Genomic DNA, 21,125 nt, shown 5'->3' with positions numbered 1-21,125 from the left:
CACGCAAAGTTTGCACAGATGTACATTTTTAATGTGGAGGTTGTACATGGCATTCAGCAGATTCTCAAAAAAAGTCTGCAAACTCTTTTAAAGAGCTTAGATCTACCATTACAATTGAAAAATTAAAAATATAACATAGGATTGATCAATCAACAAACTTTTGTTTTGTTCTGAGTACTTGCAATGCATAAAACACTAGTTGGGGTCCAGGGGGAATACAATGTCTTAATGGGCTTACTGTCTATTAAGGCTATGAAGGCAAAGACCAGCCATGTGAAAGACGGCAGTAAACGACAAATACCAAGGATGAATACAAACTCTGTACTTAGGAAAGGGAGAAACCACTGCAGCTGGAGTGGTGAGGGACTTGAAAGTCGGGAAGGAGCGGGGGAAATAATGAGGACGGAAGAAAGCATTCCAGGACAAGAAAACGAAAGAGGCAGAACGGAAAAAGGCCGGGCGTGTTAGAGGGATACAAGCAGACCCGGCTGGCTGGGGTAAAGGATCCAAGTTGAGAACAGAAGGTAAGGTCAGAAAGGTCAACTGTGGACGGCCTTCCACAGCAGGCTGGGAGAATGTGTGGAATCTCAGGCGCTCTCTGAACAGGGCAGTGACAGGACAAAGCAGAGGACAGGAGGCACTGAGACAGAACAGCTACTAAACATCCAAGGAGACCACAAGGACCTGAGCCCTTCCGAGGGGTGTGGCCAGAGGGGGTGATCCAGCCCTTCCTCCCAGCCTTATACCGTCCTCCCTCCCATCCCTCCACTATGTCAGCCTGTCCTGTCTGGGCAACTCTTCTCCGGGCCGCCTAGCTTCATCACCCAGCTCCCAGTCTTAAAGAGGCCTTCCCTAACAGTACCCCCCATTATTCTCTGTCTTTGTGTCCCATTTCATGTCTTTATTGTACCAACACTCTCTGAAATTACATTACTTTATTAATATAGTTACCTCTCTATTACCTGACTCTCTCCACCTAACTCCATGAGGACAGGGACACTCCCCTTTTCACTGACAGCACAGCACCTAACTTAGCACCTGCACACAGGAAGTAGTCAGTAAGTATTGGTTGAATACATTTAATGAATTGGGAAAGTTATATGAAATCATTGGCAAGTGAAGAAATACTGAAGAATTTCTACTTTTGTTAGGTCCTTTTAGAAGCACCGAGAAGATGCAGTTCCTGCAGCTTGCAGACTAGCCGACTCCACTCACGCTCACGTGGTGTAATCCTACATGCCGGACTTCTTACTGCAGGACACAAAGCTGCCCCTGAGCTAAAGGAGGCTGAAGCCAAATTTTAGTTTGCACTTTCTTCTGCAATTGGATTTTTAAAGACACCTGATGAACATTTGTTGCCTGACTATCCCCTCCCTTAAATTAACAGTTGGGTTCCATTTTCAAATAGGAATAATTTCATTGTAAGATGGGAGATTTGCAAGCTATTCAATATTACTTTCCCTCTTCTAATTTCAGTACAAATTTCTAGGGCAAAAAAAAATCCTGTCCCTGGAGAAAAGGAATCTAAAAACATTCCAATAACTCAAAAAACAACAGAAGAAAGGGCTAAAGTGAGAAGCTTCTCATAATGCAACAAAACATTAGAAAAGATCACAAAAAAACATGAAATTTTCTTTTTTAAAAACATCAAGAAATATAAGTAAATATATATTGTAAAATAAACAACATCCCATACCAAGTAAAATTGTTTCTTTTTGGACAAAGGATTACACTATTTAATTAGAACAACATATAAATAATATGTTTCTTTCATTTCAGTGATGAAATTCAGTTGACTAAATGTATACTATTTTCTGAAACCATATACCTTAATACTAAATACAATGGATTACACACAAATGAATTCTGAGAATAGGATAAAATAAAAAAGATGCAGTTAGGCCTAATAAAAGCAGGTTAATTTAGGAGAAAGCCAAATTATAGTAAGAAAAGTGTGAATTTTAACATTTCTGAATAAGTGACATTCTGCTACTTTAAGCATGTAAAGTAGCTAGAACAAAGATCACACTGTTACCTGGAAGCCTTCCTTACAGAAGTAAGAACAATAGTCAAAGAAATTAGAGGAGAATAATAGTATTTGTTGACTTTACTACACACTAGGCACTGTTCTAAACACTTTGTATGGCTGTATCATTTAATTCTCACATCCACCTTCTGAGGAGGTGACATCTCCCCATTTTGCAGAAAAAAAAAATTGAAGCACAGAGAGGGTGAGTGACTGGCCCAAGGTCTGACAGGGAATAAGGGAAGGAGCCAGAATGCAAACTCAGTGGTCTGACTCCAGGGCCAGACCCTCAGCCCTGCACTATATGCAGTTCCAAGACGTGAGAAGTGTTGCTAAGCTATGCTAAGTGAGGGAGGTTTGGGAAGTAGTTAATGGTACTATAGTCTTGCCCCCAGGATGTATTGAACGAATCACATGACTGTACAAAGACCACTCACAGGAACTGCAGGGAAGCATTCTCTGTCTACACACAGTCACCCCACCTGCATGGAGCTTCTCCAGCCTGCTTAGGGCAGGCGAGGCTTACGTAAATCAGAGCTCTGAACACACTGGATTGTAATGATCTGTTTACGTGTCCATCTTCCTCACCACATTGTCAGCTCGAGATCAGGGAATACGAAACACACACACACACACACACACACACACACACACGTTTTTCTTTCCAAGTACAAGTAGTTTATTTGGGACGTGATCCCAGGTAACAGTTGGGGAGAGAAGAGAGACAGCAAAGAACAGGAAGTCAACAAAAAGTATGTTATGGGACAAGTTACCAGCGTGGGCAATAAAATATGTATTTTAATTTTCTGCACTCATTTATCCGATACACATTTACAGACACACTGAGCCAGACACTGTACCAAGTGATGGGAAAAATGCAGTGAAACAAGACAGAAAGGGTCTTAGCTCTGAAGGCGTGCGGAGGCAGAGGGAACAGATATAAACAAGTAAGCAAACAAACGTAAAAAGCTACTTAGTGATGAGAGCTATGAAGGAAATAAAGAGCTGGACATATCTGGGATGGCGATTACTTCAGATATGTGGTCGGGGGAGGCTGGTGTGAGGACACAGGAGTGAGATCTGAATGGTAAAAGGGAACAAGCGAGGTGAGAAGCCAGGGCTGAGCCAGGCAACCTGAGGCAGAAATCAGCTCGGGGTAGTCACGAAACTGACAGCAAGCGGAGCAGTTAGACGGCTGAAGGCGAAGGGAGAGAAAGCAGAACAAGGTAGGGTAGGTGACAGGGACCAGACCATGCAGGCAGCGGCCGTGGTAAGCTTGGCTTTCTGTCTGAATTCCAAGGACAGTCAATGAGGGTTCAGGGTAGAAGCGGGCCATGGTGTGATTTACATCCATACAGGTGCCCACGCATGCTCCCTACGGATCGTAGAAGACAAGAGTGGAGGCCAGGAGACCAGTTAGGACACTGGAGAAGTCATCCAGTAAAGATGACGGGGAGAGCAGGGATGACAAAAGTGACCTAATTCCAAAAGTACTGTGGAGGAAAAACTGACTGACTGGGTGTGCTCACAGACTGGCTGCTGGGGTGAAAGAGGAAGGAACCCAAGCCACTCTAGTTTTCGAACAACTAGGTGAGCCGTGGCACCACATTCCCAGCGGCTACTTAAACTTTAGTAGGCACTCAATAAATTTCCACTGAATTAATCAACTGTTCATTTACTCTGATGTAACGAACACTACCAGTCGGGGTCCCCGCAGAAAACAAATGGCACATTCACACAGGGTACTTTGAAAAGAGTTTAATAAATTACCACTTACAAAAATGGGGGCACACAATCCCCGGGGCGGGTAACAGCGAGGCACCTTACACACTTTACACACCAGGCACCTTACACACCTTACACACCACGCCTGGGAAATCGCCCTAGTTGCCGGACCCCAGAGGAATGCAGGGAGGGCTACCTGATCGGAGCTGTGACCTTAAGCCGGGCCACCGTGACCCCGAAGGAAGGGAGCCAGTGAATCACCACCCTGATCTTGGCCCTCCTTGGCCCTCCGACTTCCCACCAGTGCCTTCCAATCAGAAGTCGGAGGCAAGGAGCCCACTGATGTAGCCCATGTGAACCAACTTCCTAGATCCGGAAGGGCAAAAAGAGGACAGCCAGCTGTCAGGGCATTCAGATGACATGAACTCTGAATGAATGAGGACGGACTGCACCTGTAACTACACTGTTTTGCAGAAAAAGGATCCCTGTCGGAAAAACCCAAGTTACCTTATAGATACATCAAGTTCTTCTTTCTCCATTTTTCTTTCGCCCTCCTCTGTGCTGGTCAGTTCCATATGCGCATCCTCCACTGTCTTTTTCTCACCATTTTGGAAGTACTGTTGAAGGGCAGTGTACAGTTTAAACACTTGACTGAAAGAAAGCTTACTGTAGGCCAAGATCATGTGACGCAGAAATAAACCTACAACATAAGACACAGACAAGGTGAAGGCACTAAAAGAAATCAGGTTACACAAATTTGATGAATATGTGTTGCAATTCTTCCTTCGAAAGAATCAAAAAGAGACACCTGCAGTATCCATTCCCTCCATCTAGAATGTTCTTCCCCCATCCTTTATAAATCTGGTTTCTTCTTATTCAGGGCTCAGTCCACCCACCTGCTCTCCATCATCTTTAGCCACCCAATATATTTTCTCGTGGCTGTTATAACTATCTGAAATTATCGTATTTGTTTACTTTTTACCATCTGGCCCCACCCACCAGACTGTAGTCTCCATAAAAAAAGAGGCCCGTGCCTCTCTTGTCAAGTCCACATCCTGGTATACAAGAAATCAATAAATAACAGAGGTGGAATAACAAAAACAACCTTGTAAAAAAAGTCAGATGGACAGAACATAGGTATAAAGCTAATAGAACAACATCAAGAAGTTTCACGTATACCCTCACCTTATAAACTGTATCACTAACATATTCTTACTTACCTCTTTTCATACAAGTTTAGTTGGTGACCTTGACTTAGAGTTGTGCAATGCAGTCAAGTGACCCATAGGACTGTGAGAAAGAGCTGAGAAACCCTAAAAACCCCTGGGACCAGGCTAATACCTTGACTATTATAGACAAAACAGAAGATGCTTTTCCACAAGACAGTTATTTAAACATAGATCAAAATGGCAAAGCAATGTAAGCAAACCAAAACATGTCCAACTCCCCCACTGTGTTTATTCAGTGTAGCAGAGTAAAGATAGATGTAATTTAGAAAGTCGCTCACTTCAATAAAAATATTCTCTGCTCTCTTTAGAAGACCTTCATACCTACTACACTCGTTTTGTGAACCTCTGGTTCAGTTCCAGAAAAAGAATCCGAAAGGTCATCAAAAAATTGTTCCATATCCTTCAATTCGCCTTCAGCCATCAGTTTGATCCTGAATGAGAAAATTGAAGTGCATATTTTAGGAAGGCCCTTTGAACGCCTTCCCACGTTTCATATTTCACAATTATCAAAAGAAATCTATTTTAAAAGGAATTCAGAGATTCATATTAAATGACGGCATATAAAACAAACTTGATAATCCAAAACGTCACTCCCATATTCTAAAAAGTATCGTCACTGATGTTTTCTTGATCATAGAATCTGTCACAATAACACATCAGCCAGTAAAGATGGAATGTTCAGCAACGTTTAAAAAGAACAAGGTAAATTTATATAGAAAAATAAATTTTGAAGCAGTGTTTAATGTTAACCACTTTTCCAAAAAAGTTTAAAGTACTTAGGAAAACAACATAGAATGACAAAGATATCTTTTTTAAAGAATTGCCATGTGCCGTTTTAGCATTTTATCTACTTTGACATCTTTTCATATACATACAGAAAATGAAGATTACCTGATCTGCACTGAATTTGCCAGCTGAGGACAAGATTCTTCAATTAACTTGTACAGTTTGGACAGTGTAATATCTGGGCCCTGGTAAAGGAAAGAGAGGGAGGCTATGGGCAAATTTTAAAGAGGTAAAGAATGATAAACAGGTATAAACATGAATTCACTTATCAATCTCTCTGCTTTAACAATTACTCCAAACACGAAATCTCAAATCAGGAAGGGAAAAATACCTATCCATCTAATCCACTCCAGTAATACATGACACTTGCATAGCATTCTCATTTAGTCAGTGGAACGGCTTAAAATGGAAGAAACGCATAGGATCTGTAGTCCAAGGATCCACCATTCCTTCCTTCTTAGTGTTGTAATCACGGCAAAGTGAAAGCCTCCCTGAGCTCTGCATCAGCAAACTGGAGATAACAACCATCTCTCTTGTTTGTGGCAAAGATTAAGTAAGATAACGCTTTGTAAACTGGGAAATATTATACAAACACAGGTGCCCTATTTTTCATCAACATATTCTCGTTTGATCCTTCCCAAGACCTTGTCAGGGAGGCAGACATACTACGTGTCCAAGTTCATATAAGGAATCACAAATGCTTAGCACACAGTAGGTGTTCAATGGATGTTCACTGTTAAGCTTTACATCAGTATCACTACTTATTAAGGTCCTCTAGGATACGGAGCTTGTTTGATTCATCTGTCTTCAACGCTCAGGACTACGTGTAGCCCTATTTTACAAAAGACAGAGGATCTGAGAAAATAAATCTTCTACCAGTCACTTAGCGCATAAATGCGAGAGCCAGATATGAGCCTGAAAAGAAAAACAAAAAAGTACGTAAAGCGCCTGGCCCATGTTAAGTACTCATTGTTAGCTGGTGGTATTAACTTTTTTTCCCCCGAGGCCCTCCAGGGTTGAGAGAATTATCTGATGAGCACCCTCGGACCACCCGTGGGTAGGAGTGTGGCACAGAGCAGGTGCTCGGTAAAGGTTTGCTGAAAGAGCGGGAGCCGGCAGGGGCCCCTCACCTGCAGGAGTGGCAGGAGCAGCTGGTTGAGCCTCCGCCGCTCCATGAGGCTGACGGCAGCCTCGCCAGTACGACCCATCTCGTTCAGCAGCACCAGCACCGCGATCTTATAAGGCGTCACCCAGTCCTTGATGCCGAACACGTTGGCGTGCACCACCCCATTGGTCATCATGGGGTTGAAGTAGAGGCTCTCGTGGACGCTGGCCATGGTGCCCCGGGACTAAATCCAGGAGCCCAGGCGCCACTAGCGCCCAAGTTCCTTCCCAGGGCACACCACAACCCACCCTACGCCTCCGCCCGCCGGCGCTCCGAATCTCAGGAAACAAGCTTCTTCGCGCTCGCGGCATGACGTCGGCCAATCAGAGCAGCCAGATCAGAGCACATGGGAGGGCTATAGCCAATCAGGATATCCAGAAGGGCTGTAGCGGTGGAGGCAAAGACGGTGCACATAAAAACTGAGTCCCTACAGAAACTCTTGCAGAAGGAGAGCAGGTTCCCGGGCGACTTTAACTGGGACCGAGTATAAGTGAGTGGAAGCTTGGGGACCAGGGCCGAAGCGCCAAGGGGCCTATCGTTTGTTCATTTAATTTGAAAACAATTCAAATTGAATTTTAAAAATGTTGTGTTTAAAAGCAACGAAATTAAATTTGCACCTTTAAAATTTGTATTTGATTCCTTATGTTACTATTTAAACTCAAAGCTTGGGATTTTCATTTACCTCTTTTAAGACACGAATAAACATTTTTTGTCGGAATTCACCAATGCCGTTTGGAAACAGCCAGGTCAGGTTGCAAGTGTCCTTGGATTTTTACGTGAAATAGAAGATAATACCTCCGTGTGGTGAGCCTGTTTCCTTCCTAATAAACGACAAAATCCGTACTCTGGCACTCATAGCCCTCCATAATCAATCCCCAGACAATATTTTCAATCCGATTTGTCACAATTACCCTTTCATTCATTTGTACCTCTCCCGAGACACTGTTCTATAGCCTGAATTATATGAATAATGATTTGCCTTCTGTACTAGATAGACTATATGACCAGTGAAAAAAACGTACTGTTTAACTTTGGCCACACACGCACTCACCCACACACACACACTGTGTCTAGTGCCTGGTTTTTTGTTTGTTTCAATTACTATTTGTTTAATGAATAATGAATGAATAGGTGGTTTTAGTTCGCAAAAAAAAAACAGACAAGGAGGCAGATACATACAGACTAAGTGCCAGAAAAGAAGCCATTGATAGCCTGGAATGAAAGAACTGGCCTCCATTTCGTGAGAACTCTGTACATTTTAGACATACAATCACATATATTTTAGACATACAACTTGGTATATTTTACCTCATACAATTCTAATATAACTGTCTTTTATTTGTGAAAGGGGAAACTGGCTTTTTGCAGGAAATTTAATTCTTTCTTTGCCTCAGTTTATTTTTGTCTCCCCCCCCCCCTTTTGAAGTAGCATACTTATAATTTGAAAAATTATACTTACAATTTCACAGCTCTCTCACGATCTTTTTGCATAGTGGGTATAGTATAACATAAAGTTTGGGAAAGGATATTTGTGGAATAAACTTCTAGTCAACCTTAAAATCCCAAAAAGAAAAACACTTTACTGATCGTAAAGAGAAAAGTAATTTTTATAAAATCCTAAGTAACAGTTTTACTCTAAATTGGTAAGGCTTTCAAGTCATTTGCTCATTTATTGAATAAATATGTGCCGAGTTCCTAATATATCTAATGCCCTGTTCTAGGTGCTGGAGATAAAATGGGGTGAACTTCTCGACCAGAAGTTGCAAACTGGTGACCTCTGAACCAAATGTGGCCCATCAAATATGTTTCATTTGCTTTGCATAGTGTTTGCCAACATTTAAAAACTGAGAAATTTTAGCCCCCAAAAGCCGGTTAGTTCAGTTGGTTTGAGCATTGTGCTAATAACACCAAGGTTGCTGGTTCGATCCCCGCATGGGCCACTGTGAACTGTGCCATCCTTAAAAAATTCACCCCAGTTACGGCCATTCATTATTGTCTTTTAAAAGGCAGCTTGTGTCACCCATTTACCCTGTTTTACCCACAGACCCAGCATTTGGATGGGACACTCCTGTTTTAGACTCTTCCATTTGTATATATCTGATTTTAAGAACATGGCTAAATATTATCAAAATCCTGAAACATTTTAACTCTTAGGGCTTTACTCCATCATCTCCTTAGAGATTATGTGACTATTTCCATACCACTTTGTTCAAATCTCATTTATCACATGTATGAATTTATATCAATGACTTCCATAAGTAGCTACCTCCTCTGATGGACTGTGAGTGCCTTACGGGCAAGGACCAGGTATTTGTTTTTGCAAGGACCAGGTATTTGTTTTTCAATCTTTGCAGCCTCAATTCCTGCCACAGCACCTGGCATCTGGTATGTGCTCAATTATTGCCAAGATTTCTTTGAGTCAGCTGTGCTTCAAATCCTTGATATTAACTCCACAAATATCTTTGAGTACCTACTGTGTGTCAGGTATTGTGCTAAGTCCTAGAGATACAGCAGTGAATATACAAACTAGTTATTTAACCTCATAGAGGAAAACCGTGGCACAGACATACGTCAAAAATCCCTTTGATGAACCAGTTTGTCTCCAAGAGGCTAAGAAGTACCTGCTGTTACACACTTGTAGTTGCCCTCCCTTACTTTTCACAATTAAATCTTAATGCTCGTCTCCTTTACCATTCACATTTCAAAGCAGTCCTCCAATCCAATAAAATAACCGATGATTTATTACTTGTAGTGGACTTTGGTTTATTTATTTTGTCATGTCTAGCATGCTCCACTGTCCTCCCCACAAGTGTGTTGTCTTTAATTTGAACAAAATTACAGAACATGCCCTCTGAGTAAAGGAATGGGCGTATGGTCCTAGCAGAGCCAGTCAGAGCCTTCTCTGGGATTGCTACATGGACGTTAGAGAAAGAAGAGTCCTCTTTCTCTTGGGGTTGCTAGGCAAGGCTGCTGGTGCCATATTCCTTGCTGCCAGAAAAAGGCTACCTGTGGGAAGAGAGAACAAGGCCAATTTGCAAAGAGAAACAGAATCAAGCAGAATCCAGGCGGGTGGGAAGAGAGAGAAACAGACAGCTCTGGTCCATTGAGTTCTATTTCCATCTTGAGACCATAGATCTTTGCAGCAATTTCTTCAACTTTCATAGCATATAATCCCCCAACCTCAAAAATTAGCAAACGTTTGCTGGTTTAGCTTTGGGTGTTTGTTTTGTTCGCTTTTTGCTTTAGCTTGATGAAGGTTTTTGGCTCTTGCAACTAATGTCATCTTTATTAATACATAATTGAAAATACTGAATGCAATTCGTCCTGCCAGAACAGTTTAGTACCCAGAAAGATCTTCAGGCTCCTCAATTTGTTCCTATATGAGCCTTTATCTCATCTTATGTATTATTTAGTGACTGACCCCTTCCTTCCCGGTCAACAAATACTCTCCTGCCAAACAGAGAAAAGATGAGTCAAATATAGTGATGACTGATGAGACAACAAGAAAGTTGTCCTGGGAATCTGAGCCCCCAGGTTCTAGTCTTGGCCTTGAAACTAGCTAGCTCTGTGATTCAGGCACCCACTTAATCTTCCCTGGAACTTGGGTCAGACACATTAACAATGAAAGGTTTGGATTGGATGATGTGTGAAGTGCTCTGCAGTGCTCTATTTCCATGATTCATGACTCTTTTTTTTTTTAATTTTTTAAAAAATTTATTAGTTTCAGGTGTACAAGACAAGGTACTACTTAGACGTTCATCATTTATATCCCTCATACTGTGAAACCCCCCCTCGTGACTCTTTTTTAAGTTTCATTAAATTTTTCTTTAATTGTGGTAAACAACACATAACAAAATTGGCCCTTTTAACCACTTGAAGGGCACAGTGCAGAGGCATTACACTGATGTCCAACCTTCACTACTACCTACTACCAGAATGTTACTGTCACCCTGAAAAGAAAACCCATACACATTAGCAATAAGTCCCCATTCTTCATATGATGATAATGCACAGTATTGGTTTGGAGGACACTGGCCATTTCACCTACTACTGGACGGAATGTAAGTTGGTAGAACCCTTATAAGAGTCCAGGCAGGAAAGAGAAGCCACTTTAGATGTTTCAAACAGAGGGAAACTAATACAGAGAATCGGCTCCACAGGTGATGGAAGGTCTGAGAGGCCAACCAGGAGGTAGAGATTAGCAATAACAAGAGCATGCTACCACTCCCAGGACAGAAGGAACAAAAAAGAGGTGGTTACCAGAGCCCAGAAGCTGAGGCCGCTGGGTGGGAGCTGGAGCTGCAGGCAAATCCAGCCGCTGCAGGAGGATGTTGCCTGAGGTAGAGAGAGAGGGTAAAAATGCCGTGGCTTCTCCCTTTCTCCCACCCTCCAAGCTCTCTCCAAGTCTTTCATTAGTTCAATCCAGCCAGTTGATTCGGGTGCTGGGAAACGAAGCCCGCAAGCATCACCACTATCTAATTCCAGAACATTTTAATGACCCCCAAAAGGAACCCTATCCCCAGAAGCAGTCACTCCCCATTCCTCCTCCCCCCAAATCTGGCAACTACTAATCTTTCTGTCTATTGATTTGCATATTCCGGACACTTTATGTAAATGAAATCATACAATAGGTGACCTTCTGTGTCGGTTTCTTTCATTTCGCATGTTTCTGAGGTTCATCCACATTGTAGTGTGTGTCAGTGCTTCATTTCTTTTTGCAGCTGAATATTTCATTGTACTGACAGACTACGTTTTGTTTATTCATCTGTCAATGGACATTTGGGTTGTTTCCACCTTTTGGCTACTGTGACTCATGCTGCTGAACATTGATAGATATATTTTTGTGTAAACATGTTTTCAGTTCTCTTGGGTATGTACCTAGGAGTGGAATTTCTGGGTCACATGGTAACTCTGTGTTTAACTTTTTGAGGAGCTGTCAGACTCTTTTCCACAGTGGCTGCACCATTTCACATTTCCATCAGCAGTGAATGAAGGTGGCCTCTACATTTCAATGAGGATCAGGAACCCAGCTTCCTATCAGGAATCATGATTAGCAATGCCATGATTATGCAAGAACTGAATAATTATCCAAGATGTTTATTGTGAGAAATGGATGACTATACTCATGGTTTTCTGAATCTCTGAACACTGTACACCGTAAGGAGAATTGTGCCAAGTAGAACCAATTTTCCCCATTGCTCATCAGACAGTAGCTCACCAGCAGCAAAGTGCTGACACCTCATCTGCCTGCAGCTCCCGTGACAGATGAGAAACCCAGCAGTGTCACAGAATGCGTGCTTTACCTGCTGATCAGATCCAAAACTTGGGCAAATGACAAATCCTGACCATGGTTGTTGTGCAATTCTGAGACATTGTGTTAGAGGAAATAGATAATCGCTCTGATGGCTCTGAACAAGGGAAACAGAATGTGTGAGCCAGATCTCCTGTGTGCATGCATAAACAGTCTCTTTTGATACTCCAAGAAAAATCCAGCTGAGAGAGAAGAAAATATCTTCTATTGAATAAAATGAGCCCGACTTTGAAAGAGTCATGCAGCGTTTCAGGGCTCAATCAATACAGAAAGTTCTGGGTAATTAACTGAGCTGCTGGGGAAACTTGATCTCTGGCCTGACAAGCGTCACTAAGTATTTCCAGACCCAAGGTAACATTCCAGCTTCTCAAAGCTCACGAACTGACTTGACCTCACTCCCAGGGGAAAGAAACTCTTGGTATTATCTCTGGACCTTCTTTTTCATCCAAAGTAGATGTCACCATCTGCAGCTGCAAGGATCAATGAACCAATTAATTGGTGCTGAGTTTACATTTCTATTGTCAACTGTCATCACTTGTTTGCTTGATCCCACTTGGCATAAGTTAGTGCTGGTAAGCGAAAGATAACATTATCTTACATTACGTAATTTTTCACAAGTATATGAGTACATTTTACACCCACCGACTTCATTTCTTTGTGGACACCCTGACTCACTCTCAATAACTGACTTAACGGCAGTTTCCAGTAGAAGTGGCTGCTTTCAATAATAGAAGCAGAAACTACATGTGCTCATTGCTTTTCTTTCTTGGAGGGAGATTAATTCCTTGGTTTGTAAAAACTGCATACATTTCAGTTTGCAAGAGTTTCTGGACCTGTGATGTTTGGTGACCATCTAGTGCCAAATAGCGGTGATGTATAGTTCTCTGCTGCAGCATTGATGCTCTGTAACAACTACAAAATCTCGAAGGTATAACAAGAAGCATGTTTGCTGACACAACAGGGTGGGAGCCTCATCTTGTTGGGGGGTCGATCACAAATCTGAGGGCTGGCTGACTGGATGATTTAGAATGCACGTAATTGGGGACAACTGGAGTGGCTGTCTCTGTGTCTCTCCTTCTCTAGCAGGCTACCCAGAAGAATGGGGTAAGAGAGGATTAAGAGAGAAAGTAAAAACAAGTGTATCCTAGAGTCCTAAGCTCAGCGGTGGCACACACTGGTATTTCCGCCACATTCTATTTACTACAGCATAAGGCCGGCTCAGATTCAATGTAGGGAAATAGGTTCTGCCTCTTTAGCAAGAGGAGCTGCAAAGTCACATGGCAACAAGTGTGGATACAGGAAAAGGTAAAGAATCAGGGTCCATGCTGCAATCTACTAGAGGCAGTCCATCCTCATCCCCTGCATACTCCATTCTTAAACCTCAGTGTATTTAGGCAAAGGGAAGGTTGGCTCCAAGAGGAATAGATACGACCAATTTTTGTGTTTTTAATATCACCAAACAATTACATAATTAGAAGTACGGCTGGGCTGTCTTAGGTTGCTCAGGCTGCCATAACAAAATACCATATGCTGAGTGGCTTAAACAGCAGTGATTTATTTTCTTACAGTTCTGGAGGCTGGGAAGTCCAAGGTCAAGGTGCAGGCCAATTCAGTCTCTGGTAAGAGCTCCCCTCTTGGCTTATAGATGGCCACCTTCTCACTGAGTCCTCATATGTCGGAAAGAGAGACAGAGAGCTCTCTGGTGTCTCTGCTTAATAAGGACATTTATCCCATCGCGAGGGCCCCATCCTCATGACCTCAGTTAAATCTAATCACCTCCCAAAGGCCCAGCTACAAATACCATCACACTGGGGGCTAGGGCTTCAACACTTGAAGGGGGGGGGGGCACAATTTACTCCATAGTATGAACTAAATTTAATATTTTTAGACGTAGGATCTTTATTCCTTTTTAATTCTGTCCCCCAAATATATCTCTCACTTTATATTGGGACCAGCTATGCATAAAACTTCCTAATATTAGAAATCAAAGTCAGAACTTAATATTGAAGTCTCAAGAGATGGATTAGAACAAATTGGAATCATATCCACAGCATTTCTTATTTAAACTTTTAAAACATATAACATATACTTTACTAAAACCACACTGGGTCTAAAGCAGGGGTGTCCAAACTGCGCCCAGCGGGCCAACTGCGGCCCATGAGCCATTGTTAATTGGCCCGTAGCCAATTCCAAAAATTGCAAAACTATATTTAGTTTACTTAAATAAACCAGGTGAGGCAATGCATACTTCCCCTTGAGTGAGTGGCCCAGCTGTTTGTGTATTTTACCGCATACGGCCTTTGGTGAAAAATGTTGAAAAAAGTTTGGACACCCCTGGTCTAAAGCTTGAAATATTGATCAACCAGTCCTTGTCAAGCCAGATTTGTTGGAAATTCAAAGTGTTTTCATGCTTCCCAAGCAAAGCTTTGAAGGTCATGGTCATCTTTCCCATAAGTTGCTGGAACCTCTGAGCATTATTCATTTCATCTTAAAAACTGTGTGATTCTTTCAGTCTTTATTTTCAGGCTCTTAATGGCCTTGAACCACAAAAGCAATTAAGTTGCCAGAGCACTTCTCCAAAATCCTGTTCACAAGTTAAGTTTTTTGAACAGGTATTTTATTCATTGTATGTGTAGGAGAGAAAAGAAGGAAGGAAATTCAAGATCTTAATTTGTGTTGATTAATGTATAAAAGAACAGACATTTTTAAGATGAAAGAAACATTTGGCAGTTCCTCAAAAAGCTAAACACAGAGTTACCACATGGCACAGCAATTTCACTTTCTACCTCTATGGTTTTACCTGTTCTGGATATTCCATATCCAGATGAAAATGTTCTGGAATTAGATAATGGTGATTTTTACCCTACATTGTGAATGTATTAAATGCCACAGAACTGTACAATTTAAATGGTTAATATGGTGCATTTTATGTTATGTGAATTTTCCCACAATAAAATATATGGACATCAGCATTTTTTTTAAAAGATTTTATTGGGGGAAGAACAGGACTTTATTGGGGAACAGTGTGTACTTCTAGGACTTTTTTTTTCCAAGTTAAGTTGTTGTTCTTTCAGTCTTAGTTGTGGAGGGCGCAGCTCAGCTCCAGGTCCAGTTGCCGTTGCTAGTTGCAGGGGGCACAGCCCACCATCCCTTGCGGGACTCAAGGAATTGAACCTTGTGGTTGAGAGTCCACTGGCCCATGTGGGAATCGAACCGGCAGCCTTCAGAGTTAGGAGCACAGAGCTCAAACCACCTGAGCCACCGGGCCGGCCCAGTATTTTTTTTTTTAATTAAAGTTTATTGGCATGACAATTGTTAGTAAAGTTACATAGATTTCGGGTGTACATTCTGTATTACATCATCTATAAATCCCATTGTGTATTCACCACCCAGAGTCAGTTCTCCTTCCATCATTATATATTTGGTTATATTTTCTAATGAAAGCTACTTGCTGGTGATCTCAAAATTAATTTGAAGCCTACAGGATGAGGAAACTGAGGCCTCAAGGTCACTGGACTATTTGGTGGCACAATAGAGTCCAGATTCCTTATTTCCTAATCCCTGCCTTTCCTGCTCTCAACCAATAGGGCAAAAACCAATTTTAAACACAGCATTCTATTAGATTGCAAGAAACCAGAGGTCAAGATCTACACCTCAATGCCTGCAATCTACTTTGGGAAACAAAATTGTCACCTGAGTACAAATGAGGTATTGGCAAATGCAAAATCCTATGTACATACAAATGGAGTACAGTTAAACGTCATTAAACAAGAGTCTATGAATCTTGAATTTATTGGAAAGTCAGCTCTGAGGAGTCTTCTCTTACTGCACGGGAAGCAATTCTAAGTAAATGAACCACACACACCAGTCCACAGTAGGCACTGCCTAACCTATTTGAAATACAGTGTTTCTGCCCTTCTGAAGTACCTGTAGTGAGCCTGATACTTGTAAGATCATGGTTAGAGGTGTGGGCCCTGTAATCAGACTGCCTGGGTTTGAATCCGGCCCCATCACTTACTATCATGGGACTTTGGGCAAGTTACTTAATCCTCTGTGCCTCAATTTTCTTGTCTATAAAATGGGAATAAAAATAGTACAAACCTGAGGGGTTATTATAAGCATTGAATAAGAGGATAGATGTAAAGTCCTCAGAATAGTGCCTGGGACTTAGTAAATCACAATAAATGTTAGCTGTTATTATTACATTTAAAAAACTAATAAGTTGCATGATTGTTTACATCTAGTCCAAACCAGTCACTAGCTTTCTTATTACCTCTAAAATGGAAAATGTAATAGCAGTCCCTCCTACTGCTGAGGCTGAGGATCAAAATAAATAATAAAGGCAAAGTGTTTTGAAAATGATAAAGCACTACACAAACATAAACTTGTTATTGAATGCAGGGGAAATCACATTTATCTATTCATAAAATCAAATTTCCAAGATTTTCAATTTCCCTAAATTTTGTTTGGCTTATTCAGTTATTGAATATACTTGAATGTGCTAAAATCATGTCTTTTTCAAAATTATCATAATTCAGATTTTTCATGAATTTAGAGAGGCATTTTCTCAATGGATGCATATTTTGCAATTTTATATAAAAAAAATACTATTGTGGATTTATGCTCTTGTAGGAATTTGAACAAGGAGATTTCTAACGTCTCTTCCAACCTCATGCTGATGGAATCCAAACAGAAAAGGCCTCAGGTGTAGGCAGAGTCAGATGAATTTGATCAGGGAAAAGATTTTAAGTCCAATAAAAAGTTATAATTTGGGAAGAAGGAGGAAGCATAAGAGGGCAAGTATACAAGACTACAAAGATAGTTGTTGGATGAGAAAGAAAAAGAAAATCTAGAAGGAAATGGTGTTCACAGCAGTTATCTTCTAGGTTAGAAGATTTGGGAATAGTATCAGTCTTCTTACATGTTGCATTCGTCCACCCTGGCTGCCATAGCCTCAGTGGCTTAAACAACATAAATTTATTTTCTCACAGTTCTGGACACTGGCAAGTCCAAGATCAAGGTGACAGCTGATGCAGTCTCTGGTGACAGCACTCTCCTGGCTGGCAGATGGCTGCTTTCTTGTTGTGTCCTCACTGGCCAGACAGAGGGGTGGAGGGACCTCTCTTCCTCTTAGAAGTCCACCAACCATATAGGATTTGGACCTCACCCTTATGACCTCATTTAACCTTAATTACCTCCTAAAAGCCTTATCCCAAATACAGTCACCCTAGGGGTTAGGACGTCGACGTATAAATTTGGGGGGACACATTCAGTCCGTGTGTGTGTGTGTGTGTGTGTGTGTGTGTTTGCATTTTCCGCATTTCTACAAACAGCATGCATAATTTGTCGTTTAAAGACAGAAATGGAAAGAAAGGGGAACTTCCTAGAAGATGCTACAAGTTAGTGATAATCAAGATTACTCCCCAAAGTAAGCCTGCTAACATTTTTGATAACACCCCTTTGCCTAACTTAGAAACTACTAATTACTCAGCCAGGCATTTGAAGCCATTTCCAAGATAATTTTCAGAGTGGCTCAAAATGTGTGGGTTTGTTGGTTTCCTTTTTGTTTCCTTCTCAATCTAAGTGTTGGAGTTTTGGCTTCCAGCTTTGGAACTTTAAAGTTCACACCCAGAGATAAAAGTGTCAAGAGCACACTACAAGAGCTCTGTTCTTTGGGTGTCACCACCATATATCTACATTAAGTCCTTACTTAGTATCGTTGAGAGGTTCTTGGAACTTCAGAGAAAAGACATATAACAAACCAGCTTTTCCACAGGCTAATTGGTATAAACAAGAGTTAAGTCCCTATTGCACCTCAGCAATGTTATAATGAAAGGAAGTTGAAGGACACGCTATTATTCAAGGACCTGCTGTGTGTGGTTGAAAAGAAAACTCAGTAACTTTTCAGGGAAGGATGTGTCTATTTAATAATCTTTACATATGGTAGGAAATTCCCAGCCATGTGGTTGGGTCCCACTTTCAGCCAATGGATGGCTCTCATTCCTCAGCCAGTGATTGGTTCAGTGATAGGCACATGACCCTAAGTTAGGCCAATCAGATTGTTTCTGGATATTTGCTTAAACCATTTCCCACTGAACAGACAGGAGAAAGAAGGGCGCCTCAGAGCAGGTAGCTGCCATGTAGAGACTTCAGTGGGAAAACTGGCTTGAAAATGGAGCCCGAATGGAGAACGTGAAGCTGAGAAATGGTGAGAAACAGATGTGCCTTAGTCCCAGTGTGAGAGCTCTAGATTTAGATTGGCCTAAAGGAGTCTTGTTAAATTGGCCTGTTCAGTCGAGTTAGTACCTTCCGCCCTCTGTTCTGGATCAAGCATATTTGGATCAGTTACTTGTGACTGAAGAATCCTGATTCAGGAGGAAAGACTATAAAAGCCAAAACAGTCAAAGAATTTAATCATAATTAATTAAAAATACACTAGATCATAAGTAATTTAAAATCAAGCATGACTGTTTCGTACATTGGTCATGTTCATATTTCTTCAATTGTGGCTCATTGAACAAAATGCTGTATCTCAAATAATATAACACTCCTCTCTTACATCTAGCCTTCTTCCCTGTGAAGTAGTATTTGTCCTACTTCACAAGAAACTATTTTTTTAGGTGTCAAATATTGAAAGAATTAACTTTTCAAATAAAATAAGCCATTCTAAATCAAAAGTTACCTTGAATTAGAAGAGATAAGGATCAAATAGAATTAAGTCAGTTGAAACAAAAAAATCTTTCATGCAAGGTCAAAAGAGCTCTGTTTTGGAAATCCTTCCAACAGTGATCAAAAGAAAAGGCTATTTTATTTTAGCAAACAGTGTGTTTGGGAATATCATTTGAAATCATGATCGATACAAAATTGCTACAAGCATAATGACCCTAGAAGGTATAAGGATGGACAAAAGGTTGACATTTTAAGGAACAATTATGAGGCACATAGATATTTTTATATAATTGTAAATGAATATAGTGGTGGTGAAGAGAGAAAAGTACTAAGCTTTTTATCTTACATAGCCTGAAATTGGAAATTCTCAAGACAACTCTCCTTATCTCAACCATCTGAATATCTCCATCTCTGAATGTTTACCTTGTTCATTTATGAGTTGACTTAATGTTTGTATTCCATTGTGTCTGTCCAATTGGCCTGTAAATGTGAATGAGCCGCCAGCCTGTCTGCCTTGGATTGTAAACTGTTAGAAGACGCAAGGTTTAGCTAATTTTCTCTGTGAATCATTTAGCATGGCATAGCACCACACACTATTAGAGATTTCATAAATGTGTTTATTATGACCTTTGGAAGGAGGCTTAGTCCCATTTATTGCCTTCTTAATCCTGCCAGCACTTCTCAAGAGGGTAGAGAAAGTTGACTTGATCTACTTTTCATACATTGTTAGCCTGGAAGAATATGCTGAATGTGGTAACTGAAGCCTGTCAGTGATGTCTATTGGTCAATGTCCGTGGTATAAAAAGAAATATATTTGGTCTTTGTCCCCAGATTCCTGACAAAGAGCCCCTAAAACCCTCGGAATTTCCTGAATGGTGGTAGTGTATTTTGTTGTTCATAAAGAGCCCCTTTTATACACACCTGAGTTTACGGTAATGAGGTGACATAGGGTGACTTAGGATGGAGCTGGTCACCAGAAAGATCAAGTGATTAGAGGGTTGGAATTTGAAGCACCACCCACCAACCTCTGGGAAGGTGAGTGGGGCTGGAGATTTAAGTTCTATAACATTTCTTGAACAAGACTTAATGGGATTCTGGGTTGGTGAACACATGCCAGGAGGACAGTGTACCTCAGTTCCATGGGGACAGATGCTCCCGCACTCAGGACTTTTCCAGGCCTCACTCTGTGTACCTCTTCATCTGGTGTTCATCTGTAGCCTTTGTTTTTTCCTTTCTAATAAACTGGTAAATGTAGTCAGTGTTTCCCTGAGCTTTTGAGCCATTCTGGCAAATTATTAGACCAGAGGAGGGGATGGTGGGAACTCCAGTTTCTAGGCAGTTGGTCAGAAGTACAAGTGACGACCTGGACTTGAAATTGGCATGTGAAGTGCGGGCAGTCTTGTGGGCGTGAGCCCTTAACCTGTGGGATCTGATGCTATTTCAGGTAGTGTCAGAACTGAGTTAAATTTGTAGGACACCCAGTTGGGGTCCAATGAGGAGAATTAGAGTTGCTTGGTGGTGTTGGAAAATACTCCAGTCTGAAATGTATTTTCACATTTCTGTAGCTGTTTGATGTTATATTATTACATACACTTGGCAACTTGAAATAAATAGTGTTCTAAAAATTTTTTTCCCTTTATCCGCCTCCCCATCCTCACTCCGGTTCAAGCCGTTGTCTCTCAGCCTAGTTGTGTAGGACACAGCTCCCTGGCCCACGCTGGTGTTATGAGCCTTGGGCTCCCCCACTGAGGCAGTCGGTCACCGGTCGTTGGTTGGCTGCTCACAGCCAGCTCTCGCTGGCTGCCGGCCACTCATGCTGGCCACTGCTGCTCCTAGCAGCACACAGTAGCCCACAGCAGCCCACCCAACCTCTGGCTGCTCATGGCAGCCCAGCTCCAGGGAGAGTCGTTGTTCACAATCTTAGCTGTAGAGGGCGCAGCTCACTGGCCCATGTGGGAATCGAACTGGGGACCTTGGCATTAGGAACACAGGCTCCAACCGCCTGAGTCACCGGGCCTGCCCTAATGTTCTAAATTTTGATTCACTTTAGTGTGAAATTCAAAGTTTGTAATTCAAAGAGCTTTAAATAAGTGGAGAATTACAAAGCTTTATTTTGACTTTAACAACTGTTATTGGGGGTGGAATGCTTAATCCTTGAATTGTAACATGGGCAAGAGCAGTTTCTTGTTACCAGTACAGTTGCAGAACCTGGAC

The 21,125-nt window shown here is 41.5% G+C and overlaps 1 protein-coding gene across 1 annotated transcript in view; it reads right to left on the bottom strand.

Annotated features, from left to right (window-relative positions):
- The window catches only part of ANAPC5 (anaphase promoting complex subunit 5), a 31,409-nt gene extending 24,180 nt beyond the window's left edge, over positions 1 to 7,229 (bottom strand). Inside the window, exons 1-4 of the mRNA XM_081036738.1 lie at positions 6,897 to 7,229; positions 5,872 to 5,951; positions 5,302 to 5,411; positions 4,259 to 4,451 (exon numbers count right to left, since the gene is read on the bottom strand). Coding sequence (XP_080892864.1) covers positions 4,259 to 4,451; positions 5,302 to 5,411; positions 5,872 to 5,951; positions 6,897 to 7,103 — 590 coding nt within the window. The 5' untranslated portion in view covers positions 7,104 to 7,229. The remainder of the gene's footprint in view (positions 1 to 4,258; positions 4,452 to 5,301; positions 5,412 to 5,871; positions 5,952 to 6,896) is intronic.
- Positions 7,230 to 21,125: the final 13,896 nt, after the last annotated feature.

The sequence above is a fragment of the Rhinolophus hipposideros genome, assembly GCF_964194185.1.
Source record: "Rhinolophus hipposideros genome assembly, chromosome: 24".
Taxonomy (NCBI): Eukaryota; Metazoa; Chordata; class Mammalia; order Chiroptera; family Rhinolophidae; genus Rhinolophus; species Rhinolophus hipposideros.
Note: the sequence above shows the minus strand (reverse complement) of the source record. Positions and strands in the feature narration are given on the sequence as shown.